Consider the following 23,223-nt stretch of genomic DNA (forward strand, 5'->3'; position numbering starts at 1 on the left):
CTTCAAGCGTTTGTCCTGACGTCAGCTCAGGCATCGACAACGTGAGCGTTTAACTGGCCTGCTAGGGAGAGGCGGATGCTTTCGTGGAGACTGATACGACATATGGAGACACACGCGCACTCTGCTTTGCCATGTCGTGACAGCGGAAGTCACTGATGTCTGTTTCTGTTGAGGGTCTACATCTTGCATACAGCCGGTAACAGTTTAAAAAGCCTGGTTTGATTGCCCATCACCGCCTGTGCAGAGTCTTTCCAGTCTAGGAACATCAGGTTTTGATGAACCTTGAAAATTGCTGACCCGGTAAACTGTTATGACGCCTTTTAGGCCATTAGCGGATATGTAAACATGGGTTTACTTTCTGAAATATAGGCCTGATGACTGTAGCTGCCAGTGCGTGACTGCTTTTCAGGTTCCCTGAAGCTCCATACAGAAGCTCCATGTGACATTATTAGCACTTTAATATACAGGACTGACCTGGCAGTCTGTAGGTTGTGAGGTTAGTGGCAATTGGCTGTATTCAATCAGTCTAAACATACCAGCATCAGGATCTTGCTTTGCAGGCTGCCTTGGGATTGACTTCCAACACTTACGTATCCTTAATACTCATTTTCATTGTGAGATAAAGTTAAATTACCTAGAAGAATAGCCGCTTGCAAATGGAGTCTTGAGATTTTTCTTAATTATAGTTAAAACTTTTTCGGTCTACCTCGGTTTTTAAACATAGTTATACAGCTCAAGATCTGCAGCCAGTTAATGATAAGAGCCTCATGTTTTGGATGGTCATCTAGAAGTATCTCAAAGAGACCGTATTTTCAGGGCATGCTGAGCTTGCTAAACATCTGAAAACTGTCTCTTCACGCAACTGAAAGGCAGGATTCAAGGTCACCTTTGGTGATCCTCTGTAGCATGCAAAAGCTTGGGGATCCTTTCCTCTGGTTTGTAGAGAAGTGAACTAGTAAAAGGGCAATCCTGCAGAAGCTCATGAGACTGCATACCTACGTATGTGCCTTCATACTGTTTGAGATGTACGGGTTTGAACCTCAGCATGCCTAAAGATAACCTTGGGGGCAGGAAAGGTCGTGCCCCTTCATGTGTGTTCCTCTACATTGTTCAAGTTTCCCAGCAGAAGTCCTTTGATGACTCACTGCTTGTGCAGACAGCAGTAACTTGTTCTGTGTGAACAAATCCTCCGAGACTGCAGATTGCGGAGGAAGCCTCAAGTCTAAGAGACTCAGATTAATACAGTGGATGTCCTTCTGCAAGTCTAAACTGTGGTCCACACAAGTATGTGGAAGAGAGGGGGTCTACTGAATTTCTGCATTTGGGTTTATTTTATGCTGTGGAAGACTATTCTCCAGGCTGATGGTTGTGTTCCAAATTTGTTTTTCAGAAGTATCAAAAGCAGTATCATTTGTGTCTACTTACGAACCGTGTATGCTCATTTGACCCAGTAAGATATAGGGCAGTAACCTACTGTGTCCTGCCAGGGCAAAGCTTCCAAGGCAACGCAGAAAACACCCTTACATCTTTGGAAAAATGTGGGACAACCCTCTTCTGTCATGTGTTTGTTCAGATGGTCTGCAGTTAGAAAAGTAATATGAGAAAAAGGAAAAAATTAAGGATACAAGGGAATGTGATACAAACACTGTAAGGGTCTGATGAAACTAAATAGATTCCTGTTTGGAGTGGAGTTGAAGAGCTCAGGATTAGTGGATTCAATTCTGCTTCCACAGAGTTCAAGAGCGAAACTCTTATTAATTTTAAAGTCACCTGAATCAGGTGTTACTCTGTTACAAAACTGACTTCTTTACTAAGTCAGGCTTGTCCAGAGACCTGAGGGTGGAAATAACAATAGTCCGGCTGGATACATACCTATTCCTGATTCTGCAGTTTGTGTTATGTTTCACCCATGCACTGCCATTGATCTTTCAAAAATCTATCTTTGTTTGCTTGCTTTGGATACTGTTCCCTGTGTACAACTTAAATAATAGGTAAGAAAAGCACAAACTTTGCTGACAAAGTTGAGTAAGGTTCCTGCTGCCCCTTTGGCTGTGAATATCAGAATACGTTCCCAAACTTTGCTTTTGAGCCCTTGTGCGCATCAGTTATTTCTTCAGAATAGGAAATAAAAACTGACACTTACCGTTATTCCTACTTCCGTTTATGATATCCAGTGCAAGCCATGGAAAGCTATCATCATGCCACTAAACTGACAACAACCCCCTTATCTGGGGTCTATCCCATCTTATTTAATCAGTGTTCGTAAGGCTCTTGAAACAGTGGTGTGTGCACTTGAGACTTAAAAGTATAGTGATCAAAAAGCAGTGGTTTCTCACAAAACTTTTTGCTCTGGATTCAAGAGCCTGCATGATTAGTGCATAGAAGAGATAAAAGCCTATGTACTTCTCTGATCTACCTTTGAGTTTACGTGTGTGGGATCAAGCATAGCTTAAAGCGTAGTCAAGAGCAACCGTACAGTCCAGTGCAAGCGTAGTGAGAGCTGTTTGGCCAAGCGGCGTGGGCGTCCTGCCCTGGGGGTGTGCAGAAGGCATCCCATCCCAGGAGGGCTGGGCGTCCCAGGGCCGTGCTAAGCCTTTTGGGGTCAGAGGCTGCGGTGGAGCACGTATGAAAGCAGAGTTCAGCCCCACAACACAGGACAAAAAACGAGTGTGTTGTTTATTTAAAAGATGATAATTAACAACCTTAAAAATCGTTATGTCTGTAGTATAATACATTGTACGCTATAGTTTGCCTGTGGGTGAAGATAAAGTTATTTAGTTAATTATGTTGTTTAGTGCCACAGGCAAAGTTGTTGTTCAGGTTAATGCATTTGCTATTCATGTAAGTGATTTGTTTGTCCTCGTATTGGAGTGTTCTGATCTTTACATCACTTTGGAGAAATTAAATTACAAATTTCTGTTTCAGTAGCATAAAAGGCAAGAGCTGGTTGTTTAGCAGATACTATGCTGATTTTCTAAATAAATCACAATCCAGCTGAACTTAATGTGTTACAAAAGGCTTTAAATTAGGTATTGCACTTTTCTTCTATTACGTGAACCATGGAATCATAGAATGGTTTGGGTTGGAAAGGGACCTTAAAGATCATCTAGTTCCAACCCCCCTGCCATGGGCAGGGACACCTTCCACTAGACCAGGTTGCTCAAAGCCCCATCCAACCTGGTCTTGAACGCTTCCAGGGATGGGGCATCCACAGCTTCTCTGGGCAACCTGTTCCAGTGCCTCACCACCCTCACAGTAAAGAACTTCTTCCTAATACTTAATGTAAATCTACCCTCTTTCAGTTTAAAACCACTACCTCTCATCCTATCACTACACTCCCCGTTAAAGCGTCCCTCCCCATCTTTCCTGTAGGCCCCCTTTAACTACTGGCAGGCTGCTGTAAGGTCTCCCGGAGCCTTCTCTTCGCCAGGCTGAACAACCCCAACTCTCTCAGCCTGTCCTCACAGCGGAGATGCTCCAGCCCTCTCATCCTTTTTGTGTCCCTGCTCTGGACTCGCTCCAACAGCCCTTCTTATGTTGGGGGCCCCAGAGCTGAACACAGTACTGCAGGTGGGGTGTCCCCAGAGCGGAGTAGAGGGGCAGAATCACCTCCCTCGACCTGCTGGTCACGCTCCTTGTTATGCAGACCAGGATGCTTACAGTATCCTTCCAGTCTGACTCAATGTGAAGAAAAAAAAAAAAAAAAAGGGCTGTCATTCTTGGTTCACTTTTGCCCTATAAATGAATCTGTAACATAACCAAAATTTATTGGAGATAAAATTTTTTTTCCAAACTTCACTATGAGATAGCAGTGCATTTTGGGTGAAATTGAGCTCTCTGCAGAGGGAAGGTGTAGGGCATACACATCGCTAGGATGTATTCCTGAGAATTAAATTCAAACTGCGAAGGAGTTGGTAAGAGTTTGGCTGTTGATTTCAATGGCAACAGGACTTCACTCTGATGTCTGAAGTAAGATACAATTCCTGCACTGGCCCCTCTGCACAGAAATGCATACAGCCTTTTTTTGCACTTCCTAAACTTTGTTTCGTAAGAGAAAAGAAAGTCACTCGGCTAACCTCCTACATTATTAATTTGTGAGTCACCTAATTCTCCTTTTATATTTTTCAAGCAAACCAGTGTGATTCCAGAAAGGATGCCTCTAGAAAGTTAATTAAAATAAATCCATGTCCTGTATTTATAATGGGCATAAGATCATCATAAAGTCATTTAGGAGCAATAGTCAGCTACCCCACACAAAGAAAGGCCACATGAGCACCCACGAGAGAAGAATGAACATTGTTTCCCTTTCTAAAACTCACCAATAGACAGACTTCATATAAAACCAGGACATCCTGTATTTAGGGGCCAGCGTACATTGACATTGAGGATAATAAGGAAAGTTTTGGAGGCATGTTTCTCTGACTCAGTGGATGGATCTGTATTTAAGTATAATTGGTTTTCTGGAGTCATGGGGCTCTCAGCCCTGGTGAAGGTGCCTAGAGAAGGCAGCATAGGCTAAAGGAAACCTCTCCTGTAGCAATGTCCTTGTTAAGAATAATAGTGCACACAGTTGGTAGTCCCAAGGGAACTTACTTTGGTTTGCTCTGTTTTTGTTTGGAAATTACCGCTTTAAAGATAGCAGTTAAATTTTTTATTTAAACATGGATAAAAGTGTGTTTGAATTTCTGTCAGAACAGTGACATGACCCCTATCACACCCTATATATCCTTAGGCATCTGCTGCAGCACTCATGCAAATGTATATGCAGTGCTTTGCAAAGGTCCGTGCTTGTATCTGACTCGTTAGAAGTTTGTTTTCTCATACCTGAAGATCCAGAAGCCTGACTTTTCATTCACTAGCAGCTTGAACAGTTAGTTATTCTTGTGCAAACTAGAAGTAAAATACAACCAATATGAATGGAGAGTTCAGATTTGGTAGTACTGCACTGTCCCAGTGCAGGAATAGGTGATGATACCAGGTACTGGCTGTTGGAGAAGCAAATTGTAAGCCTGTAAGTATAGGTTGTCACTTGTGTCCTTCCATTTTAGCTGTGTTGGAGCCTGCTAGATTGTTTTCTTTCCCACGATAAAGGTTTTAGGGTTCTTTTTATTTATTTAGTTAGTTAGTTGGTTATCTATTTAGTTATTTTTAAATGAAGTATTTAAAGTGTTTCCTTGATGAAGCAGACTACCCTTAGGCTAATATTTAGTGAAAAAAAATGGTAAACCACCAAACTTTAATTAAATGCTAGTAGGTAAGGCTCTAAGATAGGTACCTCTAGTCCAGCTATAGTCCGTGTTGGTGTTCAGCAGTTGTTTTTAGTTATGATGTTTCAGTATCTCCTGCCAAGGCATGGTCAGTCTGGAGAAGTATGGATCTAGATAAAAAGTGGTTAGTCCTTTAATACACTTTCACTTCCTTTCTAAAATGCACAGAATGAGGAGTATTAGACTGCAACATTCATTACCAGTTTGAAGTGGGTCTGTTTGATGTTCCATGTGGTTTTCATCCTTTCTTCTACTATCCTGGCTTTTACCATGGAACTATTACACACAAACCACAGCCACAGGTAGGATGCTGCTGGGTCAGCAAGTGCTGTATTCTGTCCCCTGTGACCAGCAACAATGCTACCGGCAGCGAGTGGCAGCCTTTTGTAGCGAAGTGTCTCATGGCATTTGCTGAACTTGCAAGACACTGTGCTACAATCCAGTAGATGAAGAGATACTTGGCTTTTGTGATGTCCAACTTTGTTTGTATTGTTTAATGTTTTTAGTAAGCAAATGGTTTAAATATTCCAGTTCAGTGTTGTGCTGTGTTCAGAAGCAACGCTATCAGTAACGTCTGTGGGAGGTTCTTTGTTTAAGGGACCAGAGAGTGGTGGGCCCCAAAGGAGAATACGTTGCTATTTCTGTTATGTGTTATCATCACAGTATTGAAATATTTTGGTTTCCAAACTTTCAAAAGCTGTAGGACTGATGTGGTCAATTACAGGGATTGCTAAGTCATATCCCTCTCGTATAGTGCCTCGTGCTTTCTATTCACAGTGAGTTATTCTTTCCATATTGCAGTCATGTTTGCTTTTCCCTAAATACCAATACTTTATTAAATCAAAGCAAAACAGTCATCCAGTTGGATTTTTATACTTTAGTCAAAAGCCAAGCTTTGGCATTGATTTTATTGCTAGGTTTATAAAACAGTGACTACAAAATACCAAAAAGTTTCTCATAAATACTGTATTTCTATGTCTCTTAGCAGTTACATAGCTCAGCCCTCTGCCACCCTTCTGCTAGAAAATTCTCATGAGGAAGTAATGGAAGGAGACAGTAAGTTAAATGACTGAAGGGTCAGTTCAAGTTTTTATGTTTTATTTCCTGATTTGTAATCATTTGCATAAGCAATGCTTACTTCACTGTGTAATACAGTATATGCGTGAGTTCAATGTCTTTTTATGCATTTCACCCTACAGTATGTTTGAAATAGTATATGTTGAGGATTTCTGTATTATGAGATGGAGTTTTATTTTGTATTTCTGGTCAACTTTTCTAATTTGTGATTCTGTTTCAAGCTGTGAGCAGGATGTTTATATACGCTTTCTTAGGTGACTTATCTGATAGATGGCTTTTGATCTTATTTTCCATTTTTTCTCTTTAACTGAGCTTAAAGCCACATATAGTAAGAAAGTGAAAATGATGTTTTTCCAAGTGACTATTGTTATTGCTAAGAGTGTAGGGCCAGATTGTTTTATGTACCGGATGACACCAGTGCAGAAATTGGTTCTGAAGTGGTCTTAGCAGTGAAAAGAGAATTTAAGGAGTGTCTTAGTACCACTTGGGTTTAAGTGCTTTCTAATCATGTATTTTTAAAAAGAACTGAAATCGTACAAGCAACCCCAGGCTGGCTGCAGTTCAACTGCTGGCTGTTTGCACTGCTGATGGAATTTTTCCCAAAGGGTAAGGGCAGTTCACACACACACAAACATGAGGTGTGAATAAGATATGTGAGCTGGCTCTCCATGAGTTTTGATCATTTAAAGATTTGCAGTTACACAGCTAAGTGTTAAATAGAAAGGTATTCTTGAGGAAATGCATGAGTCTCACACATGTAATCATTCCACTGCAGTTCCTAGTGGCTACAGGTATTTTTCTGTCACAAATTCCATTTCTCAAACTTCGTTGACACATATACATCATCTTGTTTTCATATGGACTTTAATGACCCTGTTTGCACTACTAAGCCCTTCATCTTCTCAAGTGTCATGTATGTGAAGAGGTCCAAAATGTGCGTGAGATTTAGCTTACTACATGCTTTCAGAGACCTTCAACAATTTGAACAGATGGTCAAAAATATTTTTGTTTAAGAACTACTTAATTCATTCACCTTTGTCAAGAGGAAACCTTGTGAATAAAGAAGAGTAAGGTCAAGACTGTTTTTCAAAGCTACCCTGAAGTATTTGAGGCTTTTATTCTCCCTAAACTAGATGGAAATTATACAACCATGATCTAGAAGAAATCTCAGCTTGTATTGTTTCTTAGAGCTGTAAAACTCTTCAGGAAGAATCTGTGTCATCACTGAGTTCCTTGGGTTCTGTCAGTATTAAAAATGACTGCAATGGGCACCTTCAGTAGGTATACAGGTTTAATTACAAAAGCCGAATAATTTTGCAGTAGACTGGCATGATTCTTGTAGAGGTTCCCTTTGTTTCACAATACAGGATTTATTCTAAGAAAAACACTGAAATCCGTGCAGATATTTACATCATCAGGGATTTTGTCCCAGGCATGTATTATACTCTTGCATTTGAAGTGGGAAAGACAGCCGTTCATTATGATAGCAAGGTTTGGGGATTTGTACTTTTCTTTACCAGCACCATGTCTGTCTTGCAGATTCTGTTACCAGAGCAGTGATGGAGCCAGGTGCTGAGATGCATGGTGTGTTTTTTGCAGCTTAGAGCTCAGTGGCTATTTCTGGAGCATTTTAGTTGTATGCTGAAGTAATTATTTCAGCATTTTGAGGTTGAGGTACCTTATCTTCTGTGGGATCCATGACCTGTTCAGGAGGGCAGGAGACCTCCACACTGGAACTGTCAGAGCCCCCTGGAAGCCTTGGGGGGCTGATTCTCCTGGCTCTGTTGTGATAGATCAAAACAGTTCTGATGCTTTACAAAACCCAATTTCTCTACACATGGAGGAACCAGTTTTCCAAAAAGCAATACACCAGCCATCTCTGCCTCCTAAATATTATGTTATTAAAATAATATTATTACCTAACGAGCTAACTATTGGCATTTTTCTTCTTTTTCAATATGAAGTTTTCCAGGTGCTGTGTTTATGCCAAGAGGTACTTAATACAAGCCGTCTTTTTCATTTCTAGCCATTAAATAACAATAATGCAATAGAACAAACCTGGTGTTTCCTGTTGCTTCCCGTGTTTGTATTTTGCGCTTGACTCTTGACATAAGAAGCCACCCTTGTTTATGTATCATCAGTTTCACTGGATTTTTATAATTCATTTCACTTTGGCATTTACATGTTCTTGCAGTTTACTTTAGGTGTTACTCTAGTCCATATTATCATAGTGTCTGGGTGCTTGTGTAGTTGCTTTGGGGTTCCATCTCAAGAGGGGAATTTTTGAATTGCCCAAAACTGTTAGTTTTTTTTTATCTTTGGAAAACATTAAAACATTTATTTTCACACATTACTTCTCCTATGCAGAAGATCTGTACCTCACCAAAATTCTACTCACCTCCTCATGTAAGTGCTAAATTTAGAAGTAAATATTATTCAGATCTCTTTTGTAGGACTGTCTGCATGGCTGAATTTCATTAATTATATTTTGATGAATCTGTTCTTTTAAATTCAGATCTAACCTTCCCTCAAATCTTAACATAATACAAAGCATCATTGTAATACAGAAACACACCTCTATGTACAAATACAAGCATTATAATTTCCTTCCAGGTGTTTTCTGTGTTCTCACAGAGCTCTCTTGAGCACAGGAAGAAATGTTCCTAGTGATGTTTAACATTACAGTCACTATAAATATGCTCTCTTTCCAGTGATGTTACCACCATACTGCATGGCCATCACATGATAGATGTTAGCTCATTATTGAGGAAATATTCCTCTATAGAAGCAGCTTAGGGGATTTCATTTAGGTGCTTCTGCACCTTCTGCGTAACAGTTGCCATTTCTGGAATAACTTTCTCCAACAGACTTCAACATACCAACCAAGTAGGAGTAGGTATCTTTCTCTCCTGAATAACCTGGGCAGGCATTACAAGTCTTTAAGCCTCACATTGCTGGTAAGTGAACTTCAGCATACCAGCTAGTTTTAGAAGACCAATGTTCATTACATACAGGGAATACAGTTCTGTAAATTTATATATACACTAGGAAAGTGCATTACTAATTTATTGATTCTGCAGATCCAAAATATATGCACTTCAAGCAGCAGTCCTCCAAGAAAAAAAGACCCAAATTGTAAATACAGGAACACCTGCTGCTGCCCTTACATTGCAGTTACCCCTGTGGGTAACCCATTACCTATCAGTCTTTGAAACTGCTTATTTACACCTCACCCATCACGACTAATCCTTGTAGAGTATAGGCCAGTAAAACTTACTAGCAGCAGTGGTTTCCTGTCTCATTTCTTTAGGGACTTTCTTTTCAAGATTTTTTTCTTAAACAGGACAAGTGGTTTCAGAGAGTGGGCAAAAAAGGCTATACCTTACCTTGTTGATCATGGAGAAATTTGTACCTTAGGAAGACTTCATGGGCATGGAACCTATATTCAGATTTGGAAAGAATATTCCCTAAGAAAGGTAAAGGTATTGTCTTTTTGTTTTAATAAAAGTAATAATTCTTAATAAAATTAGCTTGCTAAGTTAAGGCTTAGTTTGCTGAATGTTTTCTTTTCTTATTCATATGAGTAAACTTGGTGAGTTAAATAGGACTGTATGACTACAGTTGATTCACAAAAGTAATTTCAGGAATCCATCCTCATGCTGTACTAATTTCTAACCTTTAAATACCCTTTAAATAAAGTAGTTGAAATAAACCAGTTAAATTAAGGGAGTTTTTCCTTTGGCTGTGAATTGATTTGGGTATTATCCAGCATTTGTTAAAATCACATTCAAAGTAGAGAGTTACATACTCCTTGTGGACTGCGTGACTGAGATGGAAAACCTGTATACTGTTTAGATAATGTTATACTTCCTTAGACTACCTTTTCAACCTCAGTAACATGAATGTTTTTTGTTCTTTTTTTCCAGAGAGAAGAGGATCCAGGACATTTCTTCTTTTCCATTTAAAAATTGCCAAAAAACTACTAAATAAATTATTTCTGTTTCTCAAAATAAACAGTTTGCTACCTGCTTTCTTGTGCAATCCTTTTAGTACCCAAGATGAATGAGGCATGTGTCTGATTGTTTACACGTATGTGACACAATGTAAGGAGAGCAGTATGATAAGGACTACCCTTGTCAAATACTGGCATTTACTGCTGAATTCAGGGAGTTTCTCATTTATCTTGGCTGTTAGAAACTTGTGTTCTGGCATCTGATGGGCAGGGAGATTCAGAGATTCTACCTGAATGCTGAATTTCTCCTTAGAGTCAAGCGGAGAGGACCGTACAAGGAGTGCTTCAGAGAACTTGACTTAGAATGCCAGCTTTTCTTTATAGGCAGGTTGGGCACCAGCATGAGGATGATCTAGCAGCCCTCTTCAAGAGGGCAGAAAGCCAATTGCTAGGAAGCACTAGGCTCAGGGTGAGTCTGTAGTATATTTAACTCAGTAAGTACACTTATACACTTATCAATATACTTACCTGATACTTAACTCGGGTCTCCAGCATGAAAGTTTCGGCACTTGTCCAGGAGCTGGGAGATCCAGCCTGTTTGGCGGCAGCTAAGCACCTCCTCTGGGGCCTATATCCAATGTAGGGCCATGGTGGTCAGGGTGAATATTTACTTCTAGATCCTCAAAGAATTTTTTGCACAAGAGGCATACTTACCTTTGTCTTGGTGCAGCAAGCACAAGAATTTTCATCTTTTTTCATTTTTTAATTATGTTTTCTGAAGACTGGGTTCCTTTTTTATCTTTTTTTCTGTCTGCTGTTAGAAAATTATGCTATTCCTTCTGCATTACTGAATTACTGTACTAGAATGCTGAAATCATGCAATTCAGTTAGAAGATTAATGAGGTGTGGTTTCTTTTTCCAGAATAGATTCTAAAAGCTGAAGGTCACAGGAGACGTACACAATTTATTATTATGGTTTATATTTTGCTTTGGGTGAATATACTTTATTTCACTGCGAATACAATAGGTGTGAAAAGTCATTTGCCTTTTTATATAGGGGCATATACTGTTTATTGATAATGTTTCCCTTACTTATTAATGTCTACCAAAAGCATTGTAAATGTGTTGTCCATATTTATTTAAATAACTTTTGCTCATAATAGTATTTTAAAAGCTTGAAATTGACCCCCCTACAGCATCAGTTCTTCAAAGAGAGATGCACATGCCAAATTTTATGCACTGTGAGTAATCACATTGGCTTCAAAGGAGCTGCCCAATGCATGGAGTGAGTAAAGTCTTTTTGGGAGCAGGTCTAATTATTTACAGTGTGTCGAATACTAAGAGGTTGGCATTGTTATCTTTTTTTTAAAGGGGAAAGTGAATGTTTGTATGAGATGCAATTCACTCACTTTTCCAGGAAGACTTGTAAAAACTTAACTTTGCAAAGGTAGTGGAGAATGATACCTACATCTTCACCGTTTCTTCTTGACAGTGTCATTTCTACGTACCATACTCCAGCTTACTTTTTTTTGCAAGGTTGTTTTGGTTTTTTTATACATAGGCAAATGCACACACACAGAGCCTCCTTGGTGAACTATGCTGTTGATACCTCGTCATTCGATTGAGATGCAATACTGAGGCCCAAGCTCTAGCCACTTGTATTTCAATGATAGCCTTCTAGCCATATTTTACCCAATATGTTCTTAGTGCGACTGGCCATTGCATTCATTTTTGGAAATGGCCCTTTCTCAAAAGTGAAAAAAATTACTCCTGCACGAATCAGCCATTCTTGCTGGACATGATGTGAATAAAAAAAAAAATTCACCTTGAGGACAGTCAAGCATTGGAGCAGGTTGCACAGGCAGCTTGTGTGGTGCCCATCCTTGGAGGTTTTCAGACTGACAAAGCCCTAATCAAGCTGGTCTGAACTCAGTCTTTGCCCTGCTTTGAGAGGATGTGGGACTAGGTAACTTCTGAGGTTCCTTCCAGCATTTCCATGATTCTGCATTAGGGTATAACTTCAGGGAATGGTCTAGAACAGCAGTTACCGGATTTTTCCATTGGTAACTCCATTTCCAGATCTGAGATGCATTTTTGCAGTGGGAAGTTTCACAGAGGTTCCAATCCTAAACCTCAGCACCCCAGCCCCTTGCTTGAGGAATTTCAGAACTTACAGTATTGTATCTCCTGGTTGAAATTAAGCAAGAGATTTATTTATCTAACATATTTTCATGCCTAGCACTTGCAGCCTGACAAACAGTGTTTCATTCAGGGCCTCTTGAAGAGGGCAGTTGAATATATACTAAAGTATATGGAGGTTGGGAACCACTAAAAAGATGTGGCTGACCTTGGATTGGGAACAGTAGGAGTGGGAGCCTGTGCCTGCAGGAATCCCACAAGCATTTCTCAGAGCCTTTACTAACAGGCAGCAGCCTCGGCAGCTCCACTCTTTGCCTTCACTCCTTCTTTCCATACTCTCTGTTTGGATTCTTTCTGAAGAGTTTTTTGAGCACAGCCCCTTCCTTCATCCCTCTCCCTACCCTGGCTATCTTTTCACAACCATGCGCTCTCTTTCGTTCCCCTAAAGCATGCCACAGTACTTCCTGCAAGTCATTTTTCTCTATTTAAGTAGTACTTAAACTGATGGGATGAGATGGTACAGGATGGAGCATGGGAAAAAAATTAGCTGCCAAGGGATTTTAATTTTTCAAGTGGCATAACACAATCAATTATATTACACAACTAAGTAATTCTGTGTTGATTATTTCATCTTGTTTGCATGTCTAAAAAATGCAGTGAGATGTCTCTCATACCTTATCCATGAGAATAGATTTGTGGACTTCTAGAAGCTATTTACATGCATAGTAGGCAGAATACAATGTATTTATGTACAGCTGTTGAAAACTTCTGATGTAGTGCTCCTGTGATCATCTAATAGTACTGAAAAAAGGGAAGCTAAGCTTCTTAGTATGCATCTTTATACTCAAGTCAGTATAAAATAAAGTATAATTTACTTTACATATTAACATCAAGGACTTTTTTTCCAATGTAGTAATTATTTCTGCATAGCATTAGCACAGGGTTACTTAGTCTCTTAAAAATTATTCAAAAGGAACATTTCCTGGAATAACAGTGACTGTAGGGAAGTATTACTGAAGACAGGGTTTGTTCTTAGGTATTCGTAGTGATGTTTTCTGAAACTCTGTTGAACTTCATATTCTGGCATGCAGTTAACATATTTGTGTCAGTGAACCTAAGGGCAGACCTTCAGACTTTGAACTTAGTAAGATTTTACTCTGAGCATCAGAACTAAAAATCTTGCAGTAAGCCATCACATTTAATGCAGAAAAGTTGATTTTAGTATTCCAGCCACCAATAGCAATGGCAGCTTAGTTATCTTAGGTTGGGGGTTTTTTGCCTTTGCTACAGATGCACACATGTGCAAATCACAGACACATGTCCACCCTGAACCACCTTTTCCTTATTGTTTGCAACTGGCCAAAGATTATTTTGGAGATGATGACCTTGCTCTCTGGGTTTTTTTGGTAGGAATTTCTGTCTCTTGGGCTCACAAGAATGTAGCTATCAAGGAGAGTGGAGGGATAGATTATATTTATGGGCTTAAGCCTAGACAACATTGAGAAGATGACCAATCCACTCAGCCATAATAATGTCCCCTAACCTTTTAAAAAAATTTCTTTACAGCAGCTTACTCTATTGTCTTTTCCTACACAATCAAACAGTTACGCCATATGCAATTAAACTGCAAAGTCTTGGGAAAAAGCTGCATTTCATGATGGCTGGAGTGATTATATGAAAAAGAAACTTCCTAAACTGCCAAGGATTTTCAGGATTAAATAAGAATATCTGTAGAAACTTTCTATATTTATGAATATGAAGTTAAAAGCAAACACATTCTTTTCTATTGCATGATCCAATGTCAGAGCTATGATTTCAACACTGTTACAGCTTTTTTTTTTTAATGCTACTTACCTATCAGGAGAACACTGTAAAATAAAAAAGTACATCTGCTGTGCCTTCTTGAAACTGCATTAAGTAGGGTCCTCACAGCTAGAGTGAGCTATATGTGTGAGAACAACTTGTTACTCCCCTATCCTCATCAGATCTGCATGTTGAGATCCAGCTATCTGTTACTGCCACCTTTCATAACAAACAAGATTAGTTATTGACATGGCGCTTTTCTTTCTCGTTTATTCCTGATTGACACAGTTTGCAGTGGAGGGGAAACAGGTCCATACGCTACTACGATGGAATCAAACACCTTCATGGTGTTAAATGCCAGGTTGAATGCTGCCATCGCCTAAGAAGTAACATTCACAAAAGCTAACTCAAACCTAGTGGCAGTCTTGCTTGGCAGCCTCTTGTCAATGAAGAGAGACAGGCTCCTCCAGGCAACAGCTAAATTAGTCTTTTGCTTTGAATCGTTGTCTGGAAGGGTATTCCTCTCCTCTCTGTTGTCTGGACCATTTTCTAGATGAATGAGTTTCCTAAGCCTGATGCTATGCTTTGTGAGTCAAGTCCTATGCTGAGAAGGTTAAGCTAAATTCCCCTGTGGAATAACTTTACCAAAATTAGTGGCATTCACTGACAGTGAGTATGGCTCAAACATATTAGAAAATGCCATTTGAATAAAATTGCGCTGTAACCCCACTGCCCCCACTTCAATCAGTTATCAGAAGTCCCACTGACTTCACTGAGGATTGGGCTTCATCTGAAGGGTCTTTGGATTTACATGGCATGTAATGAAAATCATGTCACTTTAACAAATAAGCACAGAAAATACTAGACTAGAATCAACAAATAACAAAACATTGCATAAGAATGGGACACCATGCTCAGCTATCCCAATTAGAGATCTCTCACAACTTACCAGGCAATGGGAGCAGCTAAAAAAGTGGTTAACAGAGGAAAAGCAAACAAATTCCTGTAAAATGACATTTGCTTTCTTTACTGGGCTGGGCAGCTCCATTTTTGAAGTAGCCTCTAATGAAGCTGTTCAGTCCAAACCAGAGTTGTGAAGCTCTTCAAAATTTTTCACTGAAGCAGTGTCAATGGAAAGTGCAGAATTAGTCTCTAAGTGATCTGTTCAACATAAATGTAAATGTTGAGACATTTTGATTTGTTTCCCTTTTTTTATTTATAAAATAAATATATATTTGATTGTTGTATATATACAATTTTGGCAGAAGTCGCCTTAGCTTTCAGGTCTCAGTGAAGAGAACTGTTCACAGTTTATTTGGTAGTAACAACTGATAAATGAATCCAAACCTGACCCTTATAGATGATTTGTACGAATACTTGTTGCTGTCTTCCCACGTATTCGTGGTGTTGAGACCTAGGAGAAATGAACCCATGTATGTCACAGGAAACTAGGTTTCATATTGGCAGATTCTACTGAGCTCAGGGACACCCAATTAAAAATATTTCTGCCTATGAGAAATGCACCACGCTTCTTTGCCTTTTTTTTCCCATGGGAACATTTTCACATAGGAATCTACTTTGCCTCCTGGGAAATCATACAGTAGCTCTTTGATAGTAGAAGTTGAAATTATTTGTATGCATCCCTTCATGGGTGGTGTTGGGAGGGCATGTAATTACCAAAACCAAGAGTCAGTGAGCATTTTTCTTGTAACACATGGCTGTAAATACACAAAAATAGTCTAAATGGGAAGCTGTGTAACATTAGACTGCTTTAAGCTCTCCTCTGAGGTTGAAGTTAGGCTATTTTAAAATAGTATTCAAAAGTGATTTTAAAGAACTTGCAGGGCTTACTCACTTTACGTGCTATCTTGGGTAACATCATTTATTCTGTCAATTCTGTTTAAATTGGTTGTATTTTTAGAAAAGAATCCTCATGAATCACTTAAAAAAAACCAAACAAAACACAACAATTTTTGTGCAGTCCTCAGCATGTAGATCTCTGTAGGTCACAGAAGAGGTTTACACCTCAACATTTTACTAAAGAACCAGTAAATGCTTTTGATTTGCTCGCATATGAGAAGTAGTTGGTCAAGCAAGGAGTCCTCTGTTAAGCCAAAAGGATTAGAGGTTTTTGCCTGCCTATTAATTTTTAATATTTTATTTGTTGTTCTCAAACAACATATTTTATTATTTCTCTTCATTATTTGTATTATTAAGAGAACAGTACCACCACTCTCTTCCAGTGAGCTGTTCTTGATCTGAATTGTAGACTGTGTTCAGAACTGGAGCGAGCTTGGTGTTCTTGAGCTATTCTCAATTCAGGCAAACATGCCTTCTTCCTATGGGTCTCATTTTAGGAAGCTTTTTAAAGGTATACCAGAACTCTGTAAAATATATTCCCTTTGTACTACCTGTCAAAACATGAAAATATGGTCTTCCTCTTTGAAGAAGGTGTTTTGATAATGGTCAGTGTTATTTGGGCAATTAATATTGTTCTCGCTTTCACAAGTTTTTCTATCTTACTTTCATATATTGCCAGAAAAATGTAATTGTATAAAAACATAACTCATCTACTGGGTCGAGACAAAAGTCCTTTTAGCCCAACATCCTGTCTCTGATGGTGGTAAAAAGCAAATGCTCAGGAAGGAGCGTTAAAATAGACAAGCATACTTCTTTTGATAAACCCTTCCACCCTCCAGCAGTCTGTGGCTTAAACATGTCCTGAGAGAAAAATTGCATCACTATCTGGGTATTTAATAATCCTTGCTATACTTTTTCTTCCATTACTTTGTCTGATTGCTTTCTTAATCCACAGTATTTGTTTCTTCCATAATACTATATGACAGCGAGTTCCAGCATTTGATTGTACATTGTGTAAAAAACAATGTTACAGTTTCAAATGTAGAATTAAATTTACATAGTGATAAATACAGTTAACACACCAGATTCTGTCCTGGTCAGTCACACTTTAATTCAAGAATGTTAGCTGGGAGGGATACAGTGGACTAAATGCTTGTATGTCTTTAAGTTTTAATTTTTTTCTACTATATCCAGTGAGTGGACTTTATTCATAAGGATTAAAAACATTGCCTTCAACTACATCTAACTTCTTTTCTCTTTAGAAGAATATTTAGCTGGGATGCACCTTAAATTTCACCTAAATGAGCCTTTCAGCATTTGCACATATCCTCAGCTACTGTATAGTGGATATCAGGTCTTTCAGCTTTACAGAGTTTAGGTCACAGTGTAATTAAACCAAAACATGTATTTCTTGCTGACTTTTCTAGCTCAGGTCCATTCTAAAACTTCCAGGTAAATAGTTTTGCCTGAGGGCTTGTGAAGATGTGCGCAGGCTGAGCTGTGGAAGACATGGAAGGCTTAACGGTCATGTAAAAATACAATAAAATAAAATTTATATAATTTGAAATGTTTATTTTCCAGAGCTCCTTTTGTAGGTTAAATGCACAGCAGTGACTTTTCTCTCTGTTATACAGAGGAGCCAATATACTGTTATACACCACACAACTTCACCCGCGATCAAGCCTTGTATGCCAGAGGATATTGTTGGACAGAATTAAAAGATGCCTTGCCAGGAGTTGATGCCAGCCACTGGCCCTCCTTGTTTGAGCATAAGTTCCTACCTTATGCACTGCTGGCTTTTGCTGGGATAATGTACATTCCAGCTCTGGGCTGGGAATTTCTGGCCTCTACCCGACTGACTTCAGAGCTTAATTTTTTGCTTCAGGAGATCGATAACTGCTACCACCGTGCAGCTGAAGGGCGGGCACCCAAAATAGAGAAACAGATTCAGTCCAAAGGCCCGGGGATCACCGAGAGAGAGAAGAGAGAAATCATTGAGAATGCAGAGAAGGAAAAAAGCCCTGAGCAGAACTTGTTTGAGAAATACCTGGAAAGAAGAGGACGAAGTAACTTTTTAGCTAAGCTTTATCTTGCAAGACATTTGTTCATCATCTTTTTAAGCATCATACCAATTACATACTTGTCCACCTACTATGCTACACAGAAGCAAAATGAATTTACATGTGCACTAGGAGAGCCTCCAGACAAAACAAGCAGCTCCAAATTGCACATCAGAGTGAACTGTAAACTGCCATCTGTCCAGCTCCAGCGGATTATTGCTGGTGTAGATATCGTTCTCCTCTGCTTCATGAACTTGATAATCCTCATCAACTTAATTCACCTCTTCATATTTCGCAAGTCTAACTTCATATTTGATAAACTGAACAAAGTTGGAATAAAGACCAAGAAACAGTGGCAGAAGTCCCAGTTTTGTGATATCAATATTTTGGCCATGTTTTGTAATGAAAATCGGGACCACATAAAGTCATTGAACCGTCTGGATTTTATTACAAATGAAAGCGATCTGATGTATGACAATGTGGTACGCCAGCTGCTTGCAGCGTTGGCCCAGTCCAATCATGATGCCACTCCAACCATGCGTGATTCAGGGATCCAAACAATAGACCCAAGCGTTGATCCAGCAGACATTGATGCGAATGAGCAGCTCATCATTAAGAGACCAAGGAAGAAGATGAAATGGATCCCAACTACCAATCCCCTTCCTCAGCCATTCAAGGAACAGTTAGCCATTATGAAGGTTGAAAACCATAAACCTGAAAAACCGAAGCCTGTGCGGAGAAAAACAGCAACAGACAGCCTTATAGCTCCTTTGTTAGAGTCTGCTGCAAAAACCTCACAGCAATCGTCCACTCATAAAACGGAGCCAAACGCCATCCCAAGCACAAGCAGTGAAAAAAAACACACACGACACTTTTCCTTGGATGTTCATCCATATATACTTAGTAGCAAAAAACCCAAGCCAGAGATTCAAGCCATCCCCTCGATGCCTACATCAAAAAGCCAAGAAGGTGGATTTTTAAACCAGGAAGAGAATGTCGTAGTACACGTTACCTCCTCTCTCAAAGGTACAGTATGCCATAATGCCCGTACCACCTCCAGAGACCATAATTTGCATAGCTATCTTCAGGAACTCAAAGCTTATCTGAACTGTTTGACCTACCTTGCTAGATTTTGGGATAGCTAATAATCTTAGGGCTTGCAGGCCTCAGAAACAGAGGTTCTCTCTCTTTAGCAGCTATATGGAGGATAAGGATTATTACAGCTAGAGCTGTACAAAACAGCCTGCAGGCTGTTGGTGCAGGTAATTTTTCAAATGTGAGCATGTATTCACAGTTACAGATGTGGTCATGCCTTGCCAATGAAATGAGGAGAGTTTGGCCTCCATGATACCCTTCCTGCTCCACCAGCACCTGGCACGTTTCAAACCTGCGTTATTTTCAAGTTATATGGAAACTGCTATGGTAGATGACCAGTACTCTGACCAGTGATAACCACTTAGGAGTGTGTGAGAAACTGTGCTAATGGCAGTTAAAGCTGCCTGTAGGAAAAAAAAAATCTCTTTAACTACCAATTATTAGGGGCTGACATGTGTTTGTCACCCAGGAAATCACAACTTAGATCATTGATATTGTTCACACAAGAGATGTTTGAAATTATCCTTTGTCTCATGTGGACCAGAGGATGGATGGTCTGAAGTGTGGGTGCCGGTCAGGGGTTCAGGAATTCTGCCATCTCTTCCCATGTGGCTTCACAGGAGATGCTCTTTCTGTGCCCCAGTTTCCTGTGTGTGTCTTGGAAATCCTGTCTCTTTCTTACTTCAAAGGAGTGTTTCAAATATATCAATAATTATTAGGTGCTAGAGTGATGGGGAAAGCCATGTGAGCATTAAGAAAAGTGATAGATCAGTCGATAAACTGATAGACAGGTAGATATCTTCTTGTTTATTTTTGTAAGCTACTGATATAAGAAAGAAGCAGTATGCAGTTGAAGTTACAGAAGGATTTGTACGTACTTAAAGCAATGGCTCTCATCTCATTACAAGCTAAGACCTCCCTCTGGGCTTCGACAGACTGACAGCTACCGTCACCCCACTGCCCAGCAAAGAAGTGATTTGAGGTATAAAAGTTTCTGTCACTTCCAAATCCCTATGCTCCTTAGAGCCCTCCAACTCCCCAATATGCATGTGAGCTATTCTACAGCATTCCTTATCCAGTCACCTGCTCTGATTTCAACTCCTCAAAACTACTGAGGTTTTCTGGTCTCAATTACCTTTATCTAAATTAGTGCTTGAATATTTTAAGGGCAAAAAATAATTACTGTAGTTTTGGGGGTCTGTTAATCCCCATTCCCATTAAAAACTTTCAGCTTTGCTTTTGAGTTAGACCTACATTGCAGTCCATCAGGTAAGGCAGACTTACAATTTGTGGAAAGAGACATCAGTAAATGTCAAATTGCTGAGTTCTTTCTAAAGACAAGTGGCTTACAATGTGTAACCCACTAGTTTTTCCCATTGAAAATATCAGTGCCTTTTGTATTCCATCCTGTGGATTTCAACAGTCATAACATTTGCCAAAACATTAAATCATAACATTTACAAAACACCTGCCAGACTGTAGAGGAGAATAAAAAATACTTTTCAGTTGTTTTTTGTTCATTTTACGAAAATATCATCCACATAAGGAAGCATGAGCATGCGTAAAAAAGAGCGAGATTTACAAAACCCATTTGTTGTTTGTCCTAATTCCCCGAGCTTACGACCCTGTTGTTTTGAAACAGTCCTGTTGGATTTCTCAGAGGGTCCCAAGAACATTCATTTTTGGGTCCAGTCCTGCTCCCACTGAAATCAGTGGCAAAACTGCCAGTGACTTGTATTGGTTCAGGACACTCCTCCCTGATGGACTGGAAGGGTGAAAGACTACCCGTCTTTTAACTGGCTGGTTTGTTTTCTTTCAGACACCCCTCATCCTGCAAAAGAGATCCTATACTCATCTGAGGCATGCAGAACTGTGCCTGCTGCTGGGGCTTTTGTCACGTGTAACCACAACCATATAGCCACAACCGCTGCTGCAACGAGCATGACTTTGAACCAAGTCAAGCCAGAGCCAACACCCGCACTGAACTGCAACCCAGCCCACCCTTTGCTGCACATCAACACGCTGTACGAGGATCACGAGGAGGACGTTTCAAACATCGTAGACAATGGTATTCACTCACCAACTGACACGGGGGAAATTCTCTCCATCCCTACCCCAAAGCAGATAAGGTTGGCAACATTCGATGAACCCATGGCAATCGTGAGCTCGGTGGAGTACTGAAGGCCCCGGGCTGCAGAGCCGTGCCCTCGTGGCCAGGCCCAAGACCACGGCAGTGCAGGCCGCGGCCCCCCCAACGAGGCAATTCACTGCATGAGCATGGGGAGTTTTCACACAGACTATAGCTTTTGGTAATAACGCCAAACGGTTTTTCAGGATCACATCATGAGCACTGTCAGTCATTTGCAGAATACAATAAAGAAAATGTGGTGGAAATAGACCTCGAGCGCCCAGACAACCATTAGCTCTAGCTCGAAACTATAGTTTCCTGATTTAAACAGGGATTAGCACAATTTATGAACATTAAGAGTCTGATGGCATGCCACAGTAATTTTAGTGAGTGTTTAAATCCTTTGCATTCAGAATCACTGATTAAAGTTAAAACAACATGGAGGTGAGGTAAACTCTTTTAATGGCAGCAGTTAAATAAGAGGAGTTCTTTTCTAAGCAGAGAGGATTTTTTTTCAATTCAGGATTACAAAAAAGTTATATGCAAGCAAAATTTTTGTTTGTTTGTTTCTTTAGCTCGCTAATGTTGGGCTTGATGGAGACTTAGCTGAAAGGGCCTCACTACCACCAGCATTTAAGTGCAAAAAAGATTGATACACTCAATCTCTTGCATTTATAAATGAAAATACCTGAGGTATGCCCCGCCCTTTAACAAGCTTATATGTTTGATGGAAGATGATGAAATGAAGAGTTTATTTTTTTAACTATATTTTACCATGGGAAAAATTACTTTAATAACTTTTCAAACCAGGTGTTGCTTTTAACAAAATGTGTAGAAGAGAGTCATTGTAGCTGCTTATTTTTTCATAGTATATTTATGAACCAGGTTAGAAACTTTCATGGGTGCTTCACTGATACGAAAAATCTTATGAAGGTTGTTACAAAATATCTTACAGAATATGAAACCAGCAAAACTGTTTTCAAATAACACACAGTTAAAGAAGTCTCTGATTTTAGGTCTGCAGACTTGGCTAGTCCTTAATTCAGCAAACACTTAAGGCCATGGATGGCACTGAAACGACTCATATGTCTAAAGCTAAGCACACACTGAAATGGCTTTGCTGGATCTGGGCTCTAGTGCAGGCAGACAATAATCCTGCAGTATGTGCTATCACTCTGATTCAATATTTGCCTTCCTGGGCTCAAAGCACATCTTCATGCCCATCTTCCTATAACTACGGTATGTGTGATTTAATAGAAAACTCTAGTATAACTAAAACAGCTATTAAAAGTGTATCATGCAATAACCATTATCAGCAAAATTATAGTGAAACAAAAAGTGACTGTGTTAAAATAATATTCCTAGCTGCATTCAGAATTATGGACTATGTGTGTTTGCTTCAAAACTATGTATAATGGTAGGAAAAATATGCAGCACAAATATGGGACTGAAATCTTGAATTTATTTCTAATTTATTACCTCAGACATGGATATATTATACCAATATTTAATGAAAATAGCACTGAAAATAAATACCTATTATTCTGAATACTTTAATGTGTACTACTTCCTAGCTTAGTTACGTACAAGTGGGGTTTTATCGCAAGCGGTAGGCAGGACATGTAAAGCCACCATTCTCCGCTACGTTACTTCAGTTATGCCCAGCCTTTTTGGCCTGAACAGCCAAATACCAAAAAGGCAGCAAGCCACAGGACACATAGCACAGGCAGGGGAGGGGGCACTGGGGACAGCTGAAGGACCCGGCTGTAACACCCCGCGGTCTCGGCACGGAGCAGCATGATGCTGAGGGGGGACATGGAGCTCGGTCCAGGGCAGCTGGGA

At 39.7% G+C, this 23,223-nt stretch overlaps 1 protein-coding gene and 1 long non-coding RNA gene across 6 annotated transcripts in view; both read left to right on the forward strand.

The window, feature by feature from the left end:
* The window catches only part of PANX2 (pannexin 2), a 24,299-nt gene extending 1,430 nt beyond the window's left edge, over window positions 1-22,869 (forward strand). For 2 of the 5 annotated variants that reach the window (XM_049814484.1, XM_049814485.1), the window contains 2 exons: window positions 17,733-19,184; window positions 21,073-22,869. In XM_049814484.1, the coding sequence (XP_049670441.1) occupies window positions 17,733-19,184; window positions 21,073-21,434 (1,814 nt within the window). In that variant the 3' untranslated portion in view covers window positions 21,435-22,869. Of the gene's footprint in view, window positions 1-17,679; window positions 19,185-20,161; window positions 20,207-21,072 lie in introns of those variants that run through there. The other 3 variants (XM_049814486.1, XM_049814487.1, XM_049814488.1) reach the window with 2 other exon arrangements.
* LOC126044599 (uncharacterized) lies at window positions 6,252-10,335 on the forward strand. The gene is made up of 3 exons (XR_007507735.1): window positions 6,252-6,323; window positions 9,688-9,820; window positions 10,271-10,335. It is a non-coding gene; the product is annotated as an uncharacterized LOC126044599 (long non-coding RNA).
* Window positions 22,870-23,223: the final 354 nt, after the last annotated feature.

Source organism: Accipiter gentilis, chromosome 11 (assembly GCF_929443795.1).
Source record: "Accipiter gentilis chromosome 11, bAccGen1.1, whole genome shotgun sequence".
NCBI classification, from domain to species: domain Eukaryota; kingdom Metazoa; phylum Chordata; class Aves; order Accipitriformes; family Accipitridae; genus Astur; species Astur gentilis.